General features: G+C 41.2%; 3 protein-coding genes across 3 annotated transcripts; 1 reads left to right on the forward strand and 2 right to left on the reverse strand.

Annotated features, from left to right (window-relative positions):
* On the reverse strand, nucleotides 1-6,227 carry LOC310950850 (uncharacterized protein). The gene is made up of 8 exons (XM_083918857.1): nucleotides 6,115-6,227; nucleotides 5,720-5,784; nucleotides 5,045-5,330; nucleotides 4,666-4,820; nucleotides 3,646-3,931; nucleotides 3,258-3,412; nucleotides 1,483-1,762; nucleotides 1-270 (listed from the first exon to the last, which is right to left on the reverse strand). Exons 2-8 carry the CDS (start codon nucleotides 5,778-5,780, stop codon nucleotides 117-119), a joined length of 1,377 nt encoding a protein of 458 aa, XP_083774983.1. The 5' UTR covers nucleotides 5,781-5,784; nucleotides 6,115-6,227; the 3' UTR covers nucleotides 1-116.
* Nucleotides 6,228-10,017: 3,790 nt separating this feature from the next.
* On the forward strand, nucleotides 10,018-14,366 carry LOC310950098 (fucolectin-4-like; the record flags this gene model as incomplete). The annotated part of the gene is made up of 5 exons (XM_083917761.1): nucleotides 10,018-10,081; nucleotides 11,560-11,845; nucleotides 12,443-12,540; nucleotides 13,750-14,035; nucleotides 14,216-14,366. The coding sequence occupies 5 exons, from the start codon at nucleotides 10,018-10,020 to the stop codon at nucleotides 14,364-14,366; spliced, it is 885 nt and encodes a 294-aa protein (XP_083773887.1).
* A 3,983-nt stretch (nucleotides 14,367-18,349) lies between these two features.
* Nucleotides 18,350-20,827, reverse strand: LOC310950099 (uncharacterized protein; the record flags this gene model as incomplete). Its single annotated transcript, XM_083917762.1, has 5 exons — nucleotides 18,350-18,500; nucleotides 18,675-18,954; nucleotides 19,322-19,419; nucleotides 19,763-20,048; nucleotides 20,764-20,827. The coding sequence occupies 5 exons, from the start codon at nucleotides 20,825-20,827 to the stop codon at nucleotides 18,350-18,352; spliced, it is 879 nt and encodes a 292-aa protein (XP_083773888.1).
* Nucleotides 20,828-22,318: the final 1,491 nt, after the last annotated feature.

Genomic DNA, 22,318 nt, shown 5'->3' on the forward strand with positions numbered 1-22,318 from the left:
CATGTTGCAAACAATTTTATTGGTTATTTTTTGTGTGAACAATCAAATGTAGTCTTTTATTTTTGTGAGTTTTGAGTAGAGCATTGGCAAAAATATTGACGAAGTACATTTTAAAGCTAATCCAGGGCCGAGCCGTACACCTCCACCTCACAGAGGGACAGGTACTCCTCTCTTCCAGGGATAACTATGTTAACGTAGCGGCCATTCATCCCTCGGACAAAATGGAATTCAGTAGCTTTACCTGACTGGAAACTCCAGATCTGAGCACACCTGGTGGAAGAAGCAGAAATCACTTAATCACCTCAGCAAAGGTTGGCTGGAGATAGATATCATGTGTCTCATTTGACATACAACCAGGGCTGGACTAATATTTGTTTGTTTGGTAGATGTTAGGTTTTCAAACTTGGTATCCGTTGTTGTTTATTTGCACACTACTTCAAAGATAATGCCTTTAATTAAAGCATAAGACACTTGTTGCAGCACAGTGTTTGCATCAAGCTTTGAGGGAGAGCCCGTACTGTGTTTTGCTGTCATTTACGGTTGCTTTTCTCTTCTATCTTTTCTTCACTTTACGCTTGGTTGCTGTGTGTGCAGCTAAGTGCAGCTGCAGGACAGTCGCTAACTGGTTGTCCTGATACCAACATTAGCTGCTCAGTCTCATCTGTGTAGGCTCAATAGATAGATGAAATTAACGGCGGAGTACGTAGCAATTACCACTAGTTAGCCGCTAATTTATTTCACTGAAACACTGCAGCCTGTGCATGTTGGAGACACTTCTGTCAGAGTCACGTTATAACCGAGCCACCTGGTGTGTTGAAGTCTGTGGGCTTTAACTGTAGCAGATTGGTGTTGTTTTAGGCAGTTTAATGAAAATAAACACAGTCCACGCACAGAGCTGGCTAGCTCCTTCTAGAATCAGGCTTTGACTCACTCAGATCACATTGTATGGATGAATTATTACTAAATGTAGGTCATTCCAAAGGGATGTCTTGACACTGTGTCTGTATCAGTGTATAGGTCAGACGGCAGTACAGAAATGATTGATATCATCTCGAAAAAAAATCATCTTCAACCGCTTGTCCCTGTCGGGGTCGCGGGGGGCTGGAGCCGATCCCAGCTGACATCGGGCGTGAGGCAGGGTACACCATGGCCACCCTGGACAGGACGCCAGTCTATCGCAGGGCACATAGAGACAAACAGGGACAGACAACCATTCACAACTACGGGCAATTTTTAGAGTCACTAATTAACCAAACATGCCTTTGGACTGTGGGAGGAAACCGGAGAACCCGGAGAAAACCCACACAGACACGGCTAGAACTCCACACAGAAGGGCCCCGGCCCCATTGATATCGATTTCGGTATGAGTCAGGCTGTAACATAGAATCTACTGAAACATAAAGACTGAACATGTGGAGTGATGACCAAAATTATTTAGTGACATTTTAACATAATTACTGTACTTAACAGTCTGTAAATTACCTTGGATTGTTGTTGCCATTGTTTTCAAGGGAATCTCCAATGCGGATCTCAGCTCCTTTCATTTCTGCTGAAAGTTGAGGTCGGGGGGTTATCTTAACAGAGAATATTTTGAAGGTTTTGGGCAGAGTCAGTCGCCACCAGGGGTTCATGTATTTGCTTGTTTGACTGCAAGATTCCAAGGTCCAGCTGTTGTCACTGTTCCCATCAATGGCATAATACGCAAAGCGGCCGTCATAAAGTGACGACTGTGTGGCTTTGCCTTGGATTGCCAGGTTGTCTTCTGCAAAAACAATGTAGTATCAGCAATGATGCATAGTTGTTTTTGTTGTTTTGATCACAATGAGGTCAGGACAAATTGTGGATTGATGTGTTGTTTTATCATTAAAAACAAACAATCTACAAACTAATACAAAAGTGTTCCCTCTCAATCCACTCACAGTGTCAGGCGGTATCTGTACTATCAGTTCTTTGAATGTTACTGCAGTGAAACAATCATAAAATACCATTTCATTCCTCGGTTTGTCCTCACTGAAAAGGGCTCGCTCTCTATTCACCAGTCAAGGAAAGGTCTTGGCAGAGACACCGTTGAGTTGTGTTTTGAAACAGACTGTTATTAGTCTTAGGGCATTTTCACATTAGGCACAATTGAGTTGTACTGTGCCCGAGTACACCCGTGGCCGTGCAGCTCAGAAGATGACATTGGCGTATTCTGCATGCATCTGCAGATTTTGACGGAAGAAATGCCTCTGCAACTCTGCGTGCATTCAATAGCGACCCACTTGTGTGCTTTGGTACAGTTCGTCTGCGCACCTCGTGTGACTTTAATGAATGCAACATTACTTTCACCAACAAACACTTTGAATTACCTTGTTGTTGCTTGCTCGTACACTGGCCTGGCCTTGCATTTCACTGTGCCAAATAGGCAAGCTGTCCCTTACAAAAAGTGGCCAAATAGAAAGCGGTTGCTTGTGTGTTATAGGTGCTATAGGACAACAGGTTAGCACCATGAGAAGTGTCCATTGCTATAAACCATGGGTGTCAAACTAATCCAATAAAGGGATGCTGTGGCTGCAGGTTTTCATTCCAACCAAGCAAGAACACACCTGACTCGACTTATTCAATCACCTAAACTGTCTTCACACAGTTGATTTGTTGGACCAGGTGTGTTTTTGATTGGTTGGAATGAAAACCTGCAGCCTCACGACCCTTTACTGGATCAATTTGACACCCATGCTATAAACACTGACCTTAATGCTTGCCTATATGCCAGGTTGATTCGGTGGGGCATTCAGTCACTAAATTCCAGCATCTAACGTTACTTATCCAGTTCTGCTTAATACTTCCATGGTGCAGACATCGCTTCAGCCTACAGAAGAATCATCGGTGATGAACACTGCCCGTGCATAGTATGCCTGTGTTGTCGTTCTGTGTTCAAAGATAGCATCCCATTCATTTCTGTGAAAGTTGCTCACTGCGCACATACAGTGAAAAAGTCCAAGCAATCCATAAAGCAAACACACGACAGTCCTTCTCCAGCCGAGCCTTAATACCTCTCTCGTGTATTTTATATCTACAGCTGTATATCTTTTAGACTTCTCAAATACTATTAGACTAAATGGCTCATTTCTGATAATAGCGAGAGTCATTTGGGGGTTTTATGCAAACTTGCATTGCTACAGGTCTTGTGGGACCTGCTGTATATATATATATATATATATATATATATATATATATATATATATATATATATATAATACTTTTGCTTGAATCCTCACCAGTTGGGGCACGGTACCCATAAACCTCCACTTCACAGAGTGTAAGAATCCTGCCTGGACCAGGTAGCTGCACAGTCACGTAACGTCCCTCCATATAATCGCTGAAAGCCAGACTGAATGACTTCCCTGCAGCGATTTCATGAAAGACACCGAACCTAAAAGAGAGGAGCTCATTAATGATGTTCAGTGTCTTCTCAATGATGCAGATTGTCATGTCATGCTTAAGGCCTTTTGTGTCTGGGCTGAGATTAAAGGTATAATGTGGTGATGAATATTGAACAGAGCAGATATAAAAATAAGCACTTTATCCAGAGGAAATAAAGGAACAAAATTGTAACTTTAGCTCACTTTTTTCATGTCTATTATATAACTGCTAATAAGCACTCACAGTGGGTTTGCAGCACCGTTGTCTTGTAAAGAGTTGCCGATGTAAACCTTTGCTCCGTTGAGCCTTTCCGCACAGCAGTCTCCTCTGTTGGTGATGATGATGGCGTTGATCATGTAGGACTCAAGCAGGTCCACTCTCCACCAGGGGTCGGTTCCACTCTTAGTGTGGGAGCATGAACCGGATGTAAAAGTAGAGTCACGGTTTCCATCGATAGCATTAGAGGCGGCTCCATGGGAGTTCTCTAAACGGTCTGACTGGGTCGCTTTTCCACGCAAGGCCAGATTTTCTAGGATGAAATATGTAACGGAAGATGGATTGTGAATGTTGAACTTAAATCAGTGTGCATAAAAATTCAACCTCTCTCCGCTGGTCGGGTGCAAAGGGGCTTATATCAGTGTCTCCTCTAATAAGTATACTGTGGTATTTTTGAGAGCCTGACACACTACAACTAAAGAAAACATATGCAAATAGATAAAACACAAAGGACAGACAACACAACCAACACAGAAATGCCGCAGGTTCCTCAGAAAATGCCCAGGGTACGGAGTTATTTACTCTGTGATTTTGCGTGAACACTGAACATTAAATAATATGTTGTTTTATCATAAAAAAACAAACAATCTACTAACTAATACAAAAGTGTTCCCTCCCAATCTGCTCAAAGTGTCAGGCGGTATCTGTATTATCTGTTCTTTGAATGTTACTGCAGTGAAACAATCATAAAACACCATTTCATTCCTCTTAATCACTGGTTTGTCCTCACTGAAAAAAGCTCGCTCTCTATTCACCAGTCAAGGAAAGGTCTAGGCAGAGACACCGTTGACTTGTGTTTTGTAAAAAGCTAGATCAAGCGTTTTAGGAAGCAGACTGTTATTAGTCTTAGGGCATTTTCACATTAGGCACAATTGAGTTGTACTGTGCCCGAGTACACCCGTGGCCGTGCAGCTCAGAAGATGAGACTGGCGCATTCTGCATGCATCTGCAGTTATATATATATAATTTTATAGCTTGAATTCTCACCAGTTGGGGCACGGTACCCATAAACCTCCACTTCACAGAGTGTAAGAATCCTGCCTGGACCAGGTAGCTGCACAGTCACGTAACGTCCCTCCACATAATCTCTCAAAGCCAGACTGAATTTCGTCCCTGCAGCGATTTCATGAATGACACCGGCCCTAAAAGAGAGGAGCTCATTAATGATGTTCAGTGTCTTCTCAATGATGCAGATTGTCATGTCATGCTTAAGGCCTCTTGTGTCTGGGCTGAGGTTGAAGGTATAATGTGGTGATGAAAATTGAACAGAGCAGATATAAAAATAAGCACTTTATCCAGAGGAAATAAAGGAACAAAATTGTAACTTTAGCTCACTTTTTTCATGTCTATTTTATAACTCACTCACAGTGGGTTTGCAGCACCGTTGTCTTGTAAAGAGTTGCCGATGTAAACCTTTGCTCCGTTGATCCTTTCCGCACAGCAGTCTCCTCTGTTGGTGATGATGATGAAGATGACGATGTAGGACTCAAGCAGGTCCACTCTCCACCAGGGGTCAGTCTGCTCATCAGTGTGGGTGCATGAACCATGACTATAAGTAGAGTCACGGTTTCCATCGATAGCATTTTGGGCGACTCCAAGTGTTTGAACAAAGCTGTCTGACTGGGTCGCTTTTCCACGCAGGGCCAGATTTTCTAGGATGAAATATGTAACGGAAGATGGATTGTGAATGTTGAGCTTAAATCAGTGTGCATAAAAGTCAACCTCTCTCCGCTGGTCGGGTGCAAGGGGCTTATATCAGTGTCTCCTCTAATAAGTATACCGTGGTATTTTTGAGAGCCTGACACACTACAACTAAAGAAAACATATGCAAATAGATAAAACACAAAGACAACACAACCAGCACAGAAATGCTGCAGGTTCCTCAGAAAATGCCCACGGTATGGAGTTATTTGTGATTTTGCGTAAACACTGAACATTAAATAATATTTTGTTCTATCATTAAAAAAAAAGTCAGACCTACATCCACTTCCTTGTAATGTTTTAAATGAAGACGGCACACACACTCTGAGATCACGCTCACCATAAGTAGATACTGAACACGTCCCCAGGAGGAGCAGCAGCAGGAAAACTCTGAGTTCCATCGCTCTGGTTGAGACAGAAGAGAGTCATTAAGGGACCAAATTTTACTACATTACTACTGCAGTACACTCCTCATTCTTCCTTGTTATTTTTGGAAAATGTATCACATTAGAATTGTGTAAAAGTGGTTATAACGGTCATGTTAAATGTGTTAAATCCTACCATTAAATCATTACTTTATTCATCCAGAGGGAAACTGTTGTGCAGAAGTTGCAAAACAAAGTACAAAAGAGTGCAAACATGCAGTGTAACTATTCAGTAGTGGCTAAATTTCAAAAAAGGAATATTGCAGCTATTTGCTTCCTTGTGCTGCAACAAATAAATTAAAAGTGTTACCTGGAGATCCCAACGGTCTGATGAGACAAAAAGCTTCCAACCCCGACAAACCGAGCAATTTCTGTGCCGCTTATATGAATCAGTCACCTCTGCATCAGTCGCACATATCCAACCAATCATCAGAAATCACATCATGTGCATCTTCAGCACTTATCCAATCACATCCCATTGGTTTACTCTCTTGCACGTGTATTTCACTTCCCTACTCGTGAATTAGATCTCAGAGGTTATCCAAAGTCCATGCCAAGAAGTTTCACACATTAAACATCGATGTCTTCTAAACTAAATACAGTGACTTTGATAAAAGCACAGGATTAAAGTGGATTTTACACTAAGTTAGCAGCAGGGGTGGAATGTAACCACGTACTTTTACTCCAGTCATTTGCTGAAGTACAGTTTTGAAGTACCTGACTCGGGTATTCTCATTTTATGCTTCTTTATAGTTCTACTGCACTGCACCCCAGAAGCAAATGTACTCTTTACATCACTGCATTTGCCTGAAAACTACAGTTACTTTGCAGATTCGGATTTTAAAAACAACAAACCAATCATTAGATATGATACAGTTGCACAGATTAAAGTAGGTCAAAAGTATGATATTAAAATACAGCAATGTACAAACATGTCGATGCAGGTTGAGTTTATTGTATTATGTTTATTTGCACGATAAAAACCACCTCTCAGCAGAAACACACCAACCAAGGAAAGGCAGGTTGTGCATGTGATATTAAAAAAAAAGAAAAACCTAGAGGCTTATAAAAGGGATCTCATCTTACAAAGTATTATAAGCAAATAAAAAAGTCACGTAATCCACAAAAGTAAACGTAATCTTAAAAGCAAACATACAGTAAGTGATATAACTCAACAAAAACTTATACATGTATATAATAAGGTAGTGATACTGTGTTCGAGTGTACCCATGCACATGCAAAAGCACACTAAGCATCATTTCAATATTAATATACCAACTTCATGATTCTCTGAGACTGTCAAAGGGGATACTCTGCCCAATGAGAACTTTAACTTTACTTAACTTTGACTTTTGATACTTAATGTACATCCTGCTGTTTGTTCTCTTACTCTTTCTTGTGAGAGTTTTTGTTAAATTGACTTTAGTTCTGGCAAACACCAATTTGGAGCCTGACATGCATTACTCAAGTCTTAATTGGGATTAAACTCCATAGGCACACGTGCGATCGAGGTCTTTTACAGTGTGCTTCGGTGTCAACACGTACGTGCTTTTGACCTGGTCAGAGCAAGTGTGCAGTGGTTAGTTGCTGACATCCATGACACAGAAATTGCAGTGTGGCTCTGTATAGACCAAGACTCTCCTAGAAATGTACCAACACCCAAAATACACAGGAAAATAGTGAAAACAACATTATCCATTTATGCTGAATATGCTTAGTCGCAGATTTTTGTTTTACACAATGAGCACACGCCCTGAAACTTCTGTTTTTTGCAATCATCCCCTGAATGTCAGTGTTACACAATTTACAATGCTCTGCTACCTCTCTCCACATCCATGATCCAACTTTCAATCTATATGAATATAAAGGGGTCACGGCATTTGATATGCAATTAAGCTTTATTCTAATGATGGGTACGTCTTTGACAATATTTAACCCATAGCAACTACTTTTTACTAAAGTGAAAGTAGCTCTGAGTTTACTTTGTAAAGGTATGAGCAGCAAAATATAATTAAAAAGTGACGTACTTACTACAAAGTCAAATTACTTATCATGCAGACTGACCAGTTATCCACCCATCCATCTTTAACCGCTTGTCCTTGTTGACGGGGTCGCGGGGGGAGCCGATCCCAAGTGACATCGGGCGTGAGGCGGGGTACACCCTGGCAGGGCTCATAGAGACTAACAGAGACAGACTACCATTCACACTCACATTTACACCTACGGGCAATTTAGAGTCATCAATTAACCAAACACGTGCACGTCTCTGGACTGTGGGAGGAACACAGACACTGTGGGAGAACATGCCAACTCCACACAGAAGGGGCCTAGCTCAGATTTGACTTCTGACTAGTGACTAATATCTGGATCTTGTTCATAAGTGAGGGTAAAATGGAGCTGGAGATTGACAGGTGGTTTGATGTTGTCATCTGCTTTGATGCAAGCACTGTACCGGACTGAACTGAGCCAGAGGGCAAAGCTCTTGATTTACACGTCCATTCACAGCCCAGCCCTCACCTACGGTCATGAGAATTTGGTAGTGACCAAAAGAATGAGATTGTGGATAAAAGCAGCCAACATGAGTTACTTCCACCGGGCGTTAGAGATGGGGTGAAGCGCTCCGAGGAGCTGCTGCTCCTTCGTGACGAAAGGGGCCAGTTAAACACTAATGCATTGAGAATGCAACATACAAACATTATCTAATCAGACAGGAAGTTGCACCCTTCATGATGCTCCGGGCAGCATAACAACATTTTGTGCATTTTGTGCAATAACTTTATCCACCACTTAAGTGAAATGATTCAATCTTACTGCTCATTTCTGTCACGTCATATATACTTATCTGATTTTTCGGGAATTTTATTTTACCTGTGTTCTTACATCTACTTCATATATATTTAACTTAGACTTTATTGTTTATGGACTTGTACGTATATAGCGCCTTTCTAATCTTCTGACTACTCAAGGTGCTTTCACAGTGTTTGTCACATTCACCCATTCACACAGACATTCACACTGATGGCAGTGGACATCTACAGACCATCTAATCTAACCATTCACATCACATTTACACACTCATGCGCAGCACAGGGAGCACTTCGGGGTTCAGTGTCTTGCCCAAGGACACTTCGACATGGGAGTCGGTGATCGAACTGCCAATCTCTCGAATGGAGGACGACCCACTCTTCCACTGAGCCACAGTTTATTGTTGTTTATTGTTTTTTTTTATACTTTCTGTATTTATTAAGCTAAGAGTTTATTGGTTGTCCTATACTGTATTTTTTTTATACCTCCCTTGTGTTCTTTTAAGCTGCTGGAAACTCAATTTCCTTGCGGGAGTTCATCCCAAAAGGATAAATAAAGAGAAGTCTAAGTCTACGTCTCTAAGTCAAACATTACTATTCTCCAATGTCACTGTTTTATCTCTGTGTTTATCTTACCAGGAAACGCAACAGTAGGGGGAATTGACTGTAAACAGCGAGTACAGATGACAGTTATAAGGATCAATTCATCATTGATTTTGGTTTTTCCATTTGACAGTACCAAAGAGTGTACCAAATTTCCCGAACCTTATTTTTTCATAAGCCTTTAATCTCTTGGAAAAGCTTTTTACTGCATACAAATGTTGCAAGTGTTGCAAGTGTTGCACACTTCAGCATCATAAAAAGCGTCTGATCCTTGGTCTGCTGTATACTCGACTTATCTCCGCACAAGGGCGAAGACATGTCATCTGTAAATCATCCATTTAAACAGCATGTGCCGTGATAACGTGCACATATATCTCCCTGTGTGGTCCACATCAGATCATATTCACCAACACCACGTACACAGCGGCTGCGTCGTCTTCTTCTGAGGTGATTTTGCAAGTCAAGGTACGTGTTTTAAGTTGAATGATTATGTTTTTTAATTCACAGTTTGAAGGGATAATGCACTTTTGATATCTTAACTATTTTTGATAATAATAAAGTAGATTTTTATTCATTTTTCGCAAACTCAGCATATTTTAAATCTCTGCTTAAAACTTGAGAATATGCAACATGTTGCTAGGTTTCATCATCACTCCTTGGCTTTTATATATATATATATATATATATATATATATATATATATATTATTTTATTTTATCCTCCATTGCTATTGTTTTCATAATTCCACTCTCTGTTGTTTATCTATTCTTTCTGGACACTGTGACCAATCACACTCAATCAGAACAATGAAACACAGTCCAGTTCTGCTGCTGCTGCTCCTTCTGGGGACGTGCTCGGCTAACACCTATCGTAAGTATGATCCGGTTCTGCCTGTTACTTCACGTGGATGTTCACGCTTCTCTGTGCAGAATGATGTTTGTGCAGACTTTGACACTAGAAGGCTGTTTTCGCATTCATCTCAAGATTCAAGATTCCAGATTCAAGAAGCTTTATTTACCCCGAGGGAAATTATTTTGCAACAGTTTCAATACAAAGATGGGAAAGGGTCAGAGTAACAATAAGCTACATAAATTAAATAAAAATAAAGCTAACGTTAAATAAATCAACAGTAACTAATGTGACAGAGTGCAACAGACATTGTGGTTAAACTATCAATTCAATTCAATTCAATTCAATTTTATTTACAGTGCCAAATCATAACAAAGGTTATCTCAGGACACTTTACAGAGTGGGTAAAGACCACACTCTATGACTTATTTATTGATTTACATAGACCCAACAATTCCCCCGTAGAGTACGGTGGCAACGAAAACCTTCCCTATAACAGGCAGGAACGTCAGACAGACCCAGCTCTGTGGAGGACGCACATCTGTCTGCACCGGTTGGGGAGGAAGAAAAGGAGAGAGAAAGAGAGAAAAGACAAAGACAGACAAAAGACAGAGACACACTTCCAGAGATGCAAGCAGCCAAAGACTATAGTAATGTGAATATGACTCATATGTTATGGCAGTTAATGCAGCAGAATAGTAGAAACAGGCACAGCTAAGGTGATAGAATATGACAATGATAACAATTATGACAAACATGATCAATGATGAGTAGGAGCAATAGCAGCTACGACACAGCGAGACATACCACTGATGGTGTTTTTATGGCTACAAATTTCATAATTTATAAGACTAGTGACAGTATGTATATTGTATACACCTAAACGTAGGTGTATACAATAAACAACAATACGCACTGTTCAGTTTAGCAGCATGTTGAAATAAAATAAGTGCAAACTAAATAAGTGATAAGGAGCGATAAGTGATAACAGTGTTAAAAGTGTAGCAGCATTTCTTACTGAACTAAGTAACAGTACAACTGCTGAAGGAGAGAAGTTCCTCTCATGATGAACTTACAGAAAAGTATCTTCAGACACTGCAGCTCCTTCGGCTTCGCTGCTTTGGGTTCACTCTCCCTGTTCTCATAGTGTTCATTTTGGTCGCATCTGGCAGCTGTGTTCAGTAATTAAAGCAGCAATAAAACAAAGTGGAGCATTTAGCAGCTAAGGAGAGAGCCATTTCCCCCAGGAGTTGGTAGAGACCAAACACAGCTGACAAAGAGAGGTACATTCACCAGGTGGACACAAACATGAAGCCTCAAGTGACTGATAATGTTGCCGGGTGTATTAATAAGCAACTGTTTGCAGAGGAGTTTAACAGATCATCTCTTAAAGGTGAACAAAGCCTGAGGTAATAGCAGGTTTGGTCATTTACAAACATTTTTCCATCAAACTTCCATTAATACTTATTTTAATACGTATTAAACCATCTCGCTCACAGAAAACATAGCTTTGCGTGGAAGAGCAACCCAGTCGGACCGTTTCGCAGACCTGTACGGATTTGCCCACAATGCAATCGATGGAAATCGTGCTTCTAACTACAAGGCCGGATCGTGCACCAACACCATTGTACAGGCCAACCCCTGGTGGAGAGTGGACCTGCTGGAGTCCTACATCGTCACCTCCGTCGTCGTCACCAACAGAGGAGACTGCTGTGCAGAAAAGCTCGACGGGGCAGAGATCCACATCGGCAACTCTTTACAAGACAACGATGCTGCAAACCCAGCGTGAGTGATCGGAATGACTTCCTAGATACTAGACGTACGCCAGTCGTATTCTGACAGAGCACACCTAATCAAATCAAATCAACCTTTATTTATATGGCTATTAGATGTACAGAAGAAGAGAAACATCAAACAAAATCAGGAGAAGAAAGTTAAAAGAACCCAACCCTCCCACCCCCAGGGTCATGCACAGAGACACACACAAATATGTATACGTCCATACACACATTCACACATACACACACAGCCACGCTGACACACAGACGCACAGACACACACACTCACACCTACACAAACACTAGCTGTCACTACAGAGACATGGCCGGGCAGCGAGACCTGAGGCACAGAGGAGGCTATTAGCTGGTAGATAATGGACTAACGCCACACTTATTTTTAAAATACTCCCTGTGAATGAACTGCCTCTACTCATTTTACAGCAGATTAAGTGTCCGCATTATTTATTACTTTATAATGCTATATACATTTGCAGTACTGCAGTTATAGCAACAACTATATGCATTGTTTCCTCTCTCTCTCTTTTAGGGCTGCTGTAATTTCTCATATCCCAGCAGGAAGATCCTTAAAAATGACTTTCACCAGACGTGTGGAGGGACGTTACGTGACTGTGGTTCTACCTGGTTTAGAAAGACTCCTCACACTCTGTGAAGTGGAAGTCTACGGGTACCGTGCCCCAACTGGTGAGAATTCATTTCATGTCTTGTTCATTTTCTATACAGCAGCGGTCACACCATTTGAATGGCATTTATTTGAATGGAGTAAAAGAGCCTTTTCCATGCACTTTATGTTGCTAATATATCTCTTCTTTGCAAAGTTGCATCTGTTTTAGGGCAATGGGTCTTAAACCTTGGATGAGCAGTTTGTTTTTGGCGTCCTCTTGAATCAGTTTTCGGGGTTTGGGAAAATCTCAGTGTGGGAAACGTAGACTCAGGACAGAGAGGGGAGAGGGAGAGCAGCAAGAAGAGGTCCTGAGAGTCATGAGCTAGGTAGTTTATTTTAAAAATCTTAAGAATCATTCACACCCATTATGTTTTAAGAACATTTGTAGTTTATCTAAAAAGGTAAAACATGTTGTTTATGCAGCATTTTACTGAACTTTCACTTCCCTTTGTATCGTGGGTCAGGCACTTCATTCAGTATGGCTTTCTCCTCCTCAAAACAGCCAAATTAAGCCTCAAAGTTTGTTTTTTTTGGCCAAAAATGCCCGAAAAATCGACACTCACAACAATCGATACTAAAATTATTATCGGATTTAGATTTGTTCTCATCTTTATTAAAATTCTGCCTTCATTTTTTGTAATTCTCTCCATCGGAAATGGTATTGAGTATCAAGTATTTTCCTGGGTATCTGTATCACCTTTAAAATTCTAGTATCCTAGACGATGCTACATACAACACAATTTACACATTAACTGCTTCTAGCTGCTGGTGCATCCTTCAAGTTTTTTCAGTGATGATCAAAATAAGAAACAGGTATCTCTGCAACTTTCCGTGACCTTGTCATCTTTAACATCAGTCTTTTCTTAACACTGGAAAGGCCAGAGCATCAAAGAAAACTAATTAGAAGTAGTGATATTTGTAAATATAAAGTTGAGGTGGTTCGGGCATCTAGTAAGGATGCCCCCTGGGCGCCTCCCTAGGGAGGTGTTCCAGGCACGTCCAGCTGGGAGGAGGCCTCGGGGAAGACCCAGGACCAGGTGGAGAGATTATATCTCCACACTGACCTGGGAACGCCTCAGGATCCCCCAGTTAGAGCTGGTTAATGTGGCCCGGGAAAGGGAAGTTTGGGGTCCCCTGCTAAAGCTGCTGCTCCTGCAACCCGACCCCGGATAAAAGGCTGAAGATAAGATGAGATGAGATGAGTAATTGTAAATGTGTCCTTTGTGCAGGGGAGAACCTGGCACTCCAAGGAAAAGCCTCACAGTCGTCACTGCATGGCACTGTAGGCATTGCATATAATGCTATAGATGGGAATCGTGCCAGCGTCTGGAGCCAGGGTTCATGTACTCACACCAAGGCCGATGTTAACCCATGGTGGCGACTGGACCTGGGCAAAACCCATAAAGTGTTTTCTATCAACATAACCAACACTCTGGATTCTGTCCCACAACGACTCAATGGAGCTGAGATCCGCATTGGAGATTCTCTTGAATACAATGGCAACAACAACCCCAGGTAGTTTAATGTCTATTTACAAAATACTACTTTCTATTTAAAGTTTGTGCTTAATCTGTTATTTCAGTTTGAGACAACACTGTTGTCCTTATTCATCAATAATGGTTTTTTTTTCAAATTGGCATCTATTTCTTAAATGACCATTGGATGAGTTCACAGACACATTTCTTCACATGCTAGGTGTGCTGTGATCTCAAACATCCCTGGAGGTTTCACCCAAACCTTCCAGTGTAACGGGATGGACGGTCGCTACGTCAACATCGTCATTCCTGGAAGAAGCGAGTACCTGACCCTGTGTGAGGTGGAGGTGTACGGCTCCAGACTGGATTAGGTCGCCTACAGACAGTTGATCAGTTTCACTGCATTGGTTTCATCTTGGTTTTTCAGCATCAAAATTCCTGAGAATGCAAAGTGCACACATTATTTAATGTGACCAGGAAGTCGTACCTTAATATCGTAACATTTATATTCTCTCATTTTACCGTTTTATCGCTGTGTTTATCTGACCAGGAAGTAGAACTGTATTCATGCACCTTTAAAAAATCAAAGTGCATGTTGACATTGTTGCTATGTACAGTATGTTGGACTTATCTCCTAATAAAGCCTGTAAATGCAGTATATGTTCTAAGTGTTGTAAAAATCCAAGAAGGTTACATTTACTGTGTGAGACAAGATGGCGCCATCCTGTGGTGACAGTATGCTGCTTTGTTGGTGTGTTTTTGGTGTTGTGTGCTTTGAGATTTGCTCAGGCCCAACCCTGGTACGGCAGGGACAGACTACCTGCATGAGCAGTGCGTGGCAGCTGCCTTTCATTGTGTTTTGTCTACGGTAAAGTCCATAAATAATGGAATGTTTCATTTCATTTCATTACAAATGGCATTTATATTTGTTTTGGACACAGAAGGTTGAGATTCTGTCCACAGAAACACACGAAAAAATAATATCTTAAATATAAAAAAAGATAAATCTTAGATATCTACATTTTGTTCATGTCTGTGAGCTGTCCTATTTAACATATATACACATTAAAGTGTAGTAAAAAGGTTGGTATGACGTCAATATGACTGTCAAAAGACCATTTACTGTGTCTTTTTCTTTGCAAACCAGACCGTGGTATTATAGGAGATAATACATGTTATCAACAATAGGGGTTAAAGGATATAGCACGCTGTTGTTGTTGTTGTTTTTTTAATAGTTTTAATTTATTGCAGCAAAGGTGACAGTACAAGGAAGATTTCAATATTATACATTTAAATGTGCATCCAAAAACAACCCAGCAACAGCGTTACAAAATAAAATATGGACCAAAGAAATACAAAAGTACAAAGTTCCTACAAAAGTAAATAATAATTACAACATTAAATACGTATACATTACTGTCACTGTTCGTTAAATACGATATGAGTGATTAATCTAATATAAATATATATATTTTTCACAATTATAAAGTTTTCTTTCAATGATTAATAACCCTTAATATTCCCAGACCTAAAATCACAGCATCTCCTGGAACATTCGACAGTACCACAGCTTTATGTTCTCCAGTTTTTCCACAGAAGACATTCCCCGGCTCGGGCCCTTCTGTGTGGAGTTTGCATGCTCTCCCCGTGTCTGCGTGGGTTTTCTCCGGGTTCTCCAGTTTCCTCCCACAGTCCAAAGACGTGCACGTGTTAAGTTAATTGATGACTCTAAAATTGCCCGTAGTTGTGAATGGTTGTCTGTCTCCGTTCGTCTCTATGTGCCCTGTGATAGACTGGCGTCCTGTCCAGGGTGTACCCTTCCTCACGCCCGATGTCAGCTGGGATCGGCTCCAGCCCCCCGCGACCCAGACAAGTTCTACAGTTCTAAATAATTAGTTCTAGCTAAACAGCAAAATCCTGACAAGTGACTAACATCAGCTTATTCATTCTGACTCACTGAGCTGAACTGAGGAAGAATATCAAAGGCACATAGGTTAACATGAGGCCTTTCACTCACGTGTCAGACATTGGAAAGATAATGACAAAAATAACCATAGAAATAATAACATTATATTTTAAAATTATGAATTGATCAATACAAATTAAAAAAAAAAAACTTTTCAAATAGGGTTCCCATGTTATTATATTCCTGTCATACATTCATCACGTGTACACCGTGTCTAACTCAAATCAGTATCTGACCATATAAAAAAGCCTCCCCTGCATCATTCTTCACATTATTTAGGTTAACATTCTCCATAGTGATCATTTAAGAATGTGAATTATCCTTTCCAGAGGTAGGGAAAGAGTCCTTACCCCAAGTGAAGGAGTTCAAGTACCTCGGGATCATGTTCACGAGTGAGGGGACGATGGAGCGTGAGTTTGGCAGAGAATCGGAGCAGCGGGGGCGGTGTTGCAGTTGCTCTACAGCACCGTTGTGACCAAAAGAGAGCTGAGGAAGGCAAAGCTCTCGATTTACCGGTCAATCTTCGTTCATACCCTCACCTATGGTCAGGAAAGCTGGGTCAGGACCCAAAGAACCAGGTCGTGGGTACAAGAGGCCGAAATGTGTTTCCTCAGGAGGGTGGCTGGAGTCTCCCTTAGAGAGAGGGTGAGAAGTTCAGCCATCCGTGAGGAACTCGGAGTAGAGCCGCTGCTCCTTTGCGTTTAAAGGAGCCAGTTGAGGTGGTTTGGGCATCTAGTAAGGATGAACCCTGGGCGCCTCCCTATGGAGGTGTTCCAGGCACGTCCAGCTGGGAGGAGGCCTTGGGGAAGACCCAGGACTAGGTGGAGAGATTAGATCTCCACCTAGTCCTGGGAACGCCTCGGGATCCCCCAGTTAGAGCTGGTTAATGTGGCCCGGGAAAGGGAAGTTTGGGGTCCCCTGCTAAAGCTGCTGCCCCTGCGACCCGACCCCGGATAAGCAGATGAAGATGAGATGAGATGAGAGGTAGAGATATGGACAATTCTTTGATCTAATTTATTAACTTGGGTTAATTCTTTCACAAGATTGAGAGAACTCTTTTTACAAGTAGTAAATAAAGATTTAAGGTAACCATATCTTTATGAGGTGTAATTAGGGTGTAAACCCAAAATGAAAAACTTGGAGTGTTTAAGTGTTTGCCCAGTATCCACGTTTAAGAGCTCAATGAATCATTTATCGCATTCTCAAACACAGTTTCCTCCTATCCACACCTAATCAACACATGCCCTAATTACTTCTCTTTGCTTATGGGACTTTTCCTTCTCTTTTTTTATTATTAAACTATATTCTTATGTTTTTCTTTGAATTACTGTTTTGTAATAGCAACAGGGTTTGGGCCTTGGTGTCGCAGACTGGATTTGCCGCATGAAGAAAAGTCTCCTGTTTCGATGACGGAGATGGCGCTGTCCACAGAGAAGAGGTGAGGTGTAACGTTTACACCATGGGGTGTCAAACTGATCCAGTAAAGGGCCGCTGTGGCTGCATGTTTTCATTTTAACCGAGCAAAAACACACCTGATCCAACAAATCAACTGTGTGAAGACAGTTCAGGTGATGAGTAAGTCGAGTCAGGTGTGTTTTTGCTTGGTTGGAATGAAAACCTGCAGCCACGGCGGCCCTTTACTGGATCACTTTGACACCCCTACTCCACCTCAGAGGCGTAAACTGTCTGCAGCCAGGAACATTCTGATCTCAGCTGACATACAAGGCAATCGCGCTCTCTTAAAGGTTCAAAATCTAAAAGCGTTCATAGCCAAACAAGCGTACAACTCCAAAAACAAACTCATCGAAGCTGCTGGTGTCGCCACAGGATGGCGCCGTCTTGACTCACACGCAGACACATACGGAAAATATAACGTTTCTTTTATTTTTGCAAAATATCACATGAATGACAGAAATATACATACATTATCGTGTTACATTACAACATTACTTGAATATACATTGATTGCAACAATGTAAACATGCACTTTTATTATGTGTTTTCCTTTTATAGGCTGCCATTAGTTTTGAAAATTGTGTATGCTGTTTACAGTAATATAACATATAAATACAGACAGTTGTACTTCCTTGTCAGAGAAACACAGAGATAAAAGAGTAAAATTAGAGAATATTAATGTTACTGCCATGTGGATCATATAAGGTACAACATCCTGGTCTGATTAGATAGTGTGTGTACTTTCTCATCCTCAGGAATACTGATGCAGAAAAGAGTGAACACATATGAGGACAAAGGAGGCAGGAATAGCTCCATAATGATATAAAATAACAAAACAAAAGAAGCAATGAAAATGTGTCTATATACAAGATCAACAGCTGAACAACTGCACCGCAAAAATGTCATTGCAATACATTTTGATCCTCCTCAGACTTAATCCAGCCTTGAGCCGTACACCTCCACCTCACACAGGACCAGGTACTCTGTTCTTCCAGGAATGACGATGTTGACGTAGCGACCGTCCATCCCGTTACACTGGAAGGTTTGGGTGAAACCTCCGGTGATGCTTGAGATCACAGCACACCTAGCATGTGAAGAGAAGGACAAAATAATTAAATAAGTAAGTTACTGCTCGGTAGTGCCCGACATATTGTTGGATTTCTTTTAATTGAGTATGAATAGACAAACCCAATGATATATATCCATTAATCACAACGTTATTGTTACTGTAGTATGTAAATAAATCACTGTAACCCACCTGGGGTTGTCGTTGCCATTGTTTTCAAGAGAATCTCCAATTAGTATATGCGCTCCATTAATTCGAGCGGGCCCATCCCTGTAGTTGGTTATGTTGACTGAAAACACTTTGTGGGTTTTGCCCAGGTCCAGTCGCCACCAGGGGTTCACGTTATTGCCTGTGTGACTGCAAGACCCCTGGCTCCAGGAGCTGGCACGATTCCCATCTATAGCATTATATGCGATGCCTGTAGAATGCAGTGACGACTGTGAGGCTTTCCCTTGGAGTGCCAGGTTCTCCCCTGCACAAAGGACACATTTGCAAACATCAGCACTAATAATTACCTTTCCTTGATGCTCTCTAAAGAACAAAGGCAATCTGTGTATGTCGAGGAACTGAAATTCACAACTATTTGCACACTGTATACCATTCCAGTGGTAAGAACAAAACTGTGAAGGTGCCTGTTGTTCATTTGTGTGAAGACATATTTAGTTAAAATAGGCTTTGCACACAAGAGATCTATAAGTATCAGAAAGCATGCCTTTTTCATGCTCACTGAAATGAATGCAGTTGAAATGGTGTGACCGCAGCTGTTTAAAAAAACAAGGCGCTGGCGTCACCTACAAAATCACATCTTGCGAGGCTTACGCCACACATTCAGTTCTCACCAGTTGGGGCACGGTACCCGTAGACTTCCACTTCACAGAGAGTAAGGACTTTTCTTAATCCAGGTAGAACCACAGTCACGTAACGTCCCTCCACACGTCTGGTAAAAGTCATTTTTAAAGACCTGCCCACTGGAATATGAGAAATGACAGCAGCCCTAAAAGAGAGAGAGAGGAAACAATGCATGAAGTTGTTTTATAACTGCAGTACTTGGACGGTTTATAGTGATATAAAGTAAGAAACAATACACTTAAACTGTCGGAAAAGAACTAAGCAGTATTACACACAGCACATGCCACATGTTGAGTTAGTGTGGTTATCGTTTAGTCCATCATCTATCAGGTAATTGATCATAAGATGAAGGCATAGGATCAGCTGAGCAGTGTGGATGAATCATTTCCTGGGGGAAACCTTGTATTTAAGAAGTCATTCCGATCACTCACACTGGGTTTGCAGCACCATTGTCTTGTAAAGAGTTGCCGATGTGGATCTCTGCCCCGTTGAGCCTTTCCGCACAGCAGTCTCCTCTGTTGGTGACGATGACGGAGGTGACGATGTAGGTCTCCAGCAGGTCCACTCTCCACCAGGGGTTGGTCTGTGTATCAGTGTGGGTGCATGATCCGGAATCGTAATTGGAATCACGGTTTCCATCAATGGCATTGGAGGCAGCTGCAAGTATGTTCGCAAGACGGTCCGACTGGGTCGCTTTTCCACGCAAAGCCACATTTTCTATGAATGAGACGGTTAGACATTGAATAAAACATGCAATAACCATTTAGGCCACTTGGGGGCAGCAGAAACAATTTTTGAAAACAGCATTGACATATAATCAGTGTTTCCATTCAATTCAATTCAAAAAACTTTATTTGTCCCCGGGGGGCAATTCAGGGCACACAGAGCAGCAAATAACGACAGTGCAATTATACAAAAACATTTTAACCTAACACAAGAATAAAGTGTAAAAGAAGAGTTAGTGTCAGGATGTTAGTGTTTCCATTCGGCAGCACCAGAAGACTTTTCTCATCAACTGTATCTGTTAAAAACCCCCCCAGACGTGTTTGAAACAACTGCTTTGAACAGTAATTTGTGTCTGGTATGGCCACAAAAAGTTCCATTGTTCTTAAATTACCTTTGTTCCTTCTGCATCATGATTATGCAAATATTTTTCATTTCAAACATTTGACTGTTGGACACAACACTTCTCCTACTTCCCTGAAGAGTCTGTTCCAGTTTATATGCAATGGAGGCTTCAAGTCTCACATCTGACACACAACATCACCTACGAGCAAGTCTTACAAACTGAGACTTTTCCCCCTTTCAGCAAAGGCATGTGAAAACAGCCTTCTAGTGTCAAAGTCTGCACAAGCATCATTCTGCACAGAGAAGCCCGAACATCTAATGCTTTATCACAAAGATATCACTCATATAGCCGGATCATACTTACGGTAAGTGTAAGCCGAGCACGTCCCCAGAAGGAGCAGCAACAGCGGAACTGGACTGTGTTTCATTGTTCTGATTGAGACAGACAACAGAGTCATTAATAATTTCACTGAGTCATCATTATCACAGACCTACAGCAATCTTTGTTCCAGATGTTAGATGTCAAAAGTGCATAAAATGAATAAACCGTGATCAGATGAATAAGCTGTGGTAAATAAGAAGGTAAATCTGTGTAGTCTTCATTTAACAGTTAGCAGAAAAAAATCAAATAACCCTCCAAACTGTGTAAAACACATAATTATTCAATTACAACCACATACCTTGTCTCGAAGATAACCTCAGAGGAAGACGAGGAGCCGCTGTTTATGTCGTGTTGGTGAATATGATCTGATGTGGACCACACAGGGATATTTATGTGCGTGTGTTATCATGGCACATGCTGCTTTTAATTGATGATTTACCACAGATGACGTGTTTTTGTCCTTGTATGTAGATACGGCGGATGTAGATGATTCCTTTGATTTTGTAGACTCAAGATTAATTGCTTTATTGCCATGTCAGCAGTAACTACTCGTTAAACCATAAACACATAAAGCCGTAAAAAACAGTGAGAACAGACAAAATAAATAAGACAGTAAAGTGGCTAATTTAGAAAGTTGTATTGAATCCAGTTGAGCTTCACTTAAATCCTTAATCATCCAATAATTCGCAGAAATGATGCATTGTTTTTGATCTCTTGTCAACAACACTAGCCTCATGCTTACATACAATTTTCTGTCCGAACTTGAGTTCGCATCTCATGTGTGTTAGAGAGAACGGGCAGCTCAGTACCAAAGCTTTTTAGGGTTGTTTGTTTCCCTATAACAGACAGGAAGGTCAGACAGACCCAGCTCTGTGGAGGACTGACATCTGTCTGCACCAGAGAGAGGAAGAAAAGGAGAGAGAAGGAGAGAAAAGACGGACAGATGGACAGAGACACTTCCATTAACTATAATAATATCTATAGTAATGTGAATATGACTTATATTTTATGGCAGTTAATACAGCAGAATAGTAGAAACAAGCACAGCTAAGGTTATAGATTATAACAGCAGCAGGAAGCGTCACGCAGGACCACGGCAGCAGGCACCATCACGATCAGCAGAGACCAGCGAGACGAAAAAGCACAAACAACTCCGGGGAAGAAGTTGAATTAGTAACATGCATTGATGATGATGCATTGGCTGGACAGAGGCATAAACTCTCTGCAGCCAGGAAGAAGTCTGTTATCAGAAGACGGAGCCATGTAAAAGAGTTCAGTCTGATCGAGCTCTTATGTTCTCTTTCTTTGTTGTCTGCCTTTTCTTTTGAAAAACGTGCCACGTGTACTCGTTGTTTACCATTCCCAAAATAATGTGGTTGTACTTCCTGGTCAAATAAACACAGAGATAAAGTATACAGTATATTTTTGTGAAGCACAGTATCAGCTGAAAGAATGAACGTATATAAACTTGACATAGACAAGAACCTGGTGGCAGTGAAGAATAGAATATACTTTATTTGTCATGTCACCAGGAAAA

Source organism: Echiichthys vipera, assembly GCF_963691815.1.
Source record: "Echiichthys vipera genome assembly, chromosome: 8".
Taxonomy (NCBI): domain Eukaryota; kingdom Metazoa; phylum Chordata; class Actinopteri; order Perciformes; family Trachinidae; genus Echiichthys; species Echiichthys vipera.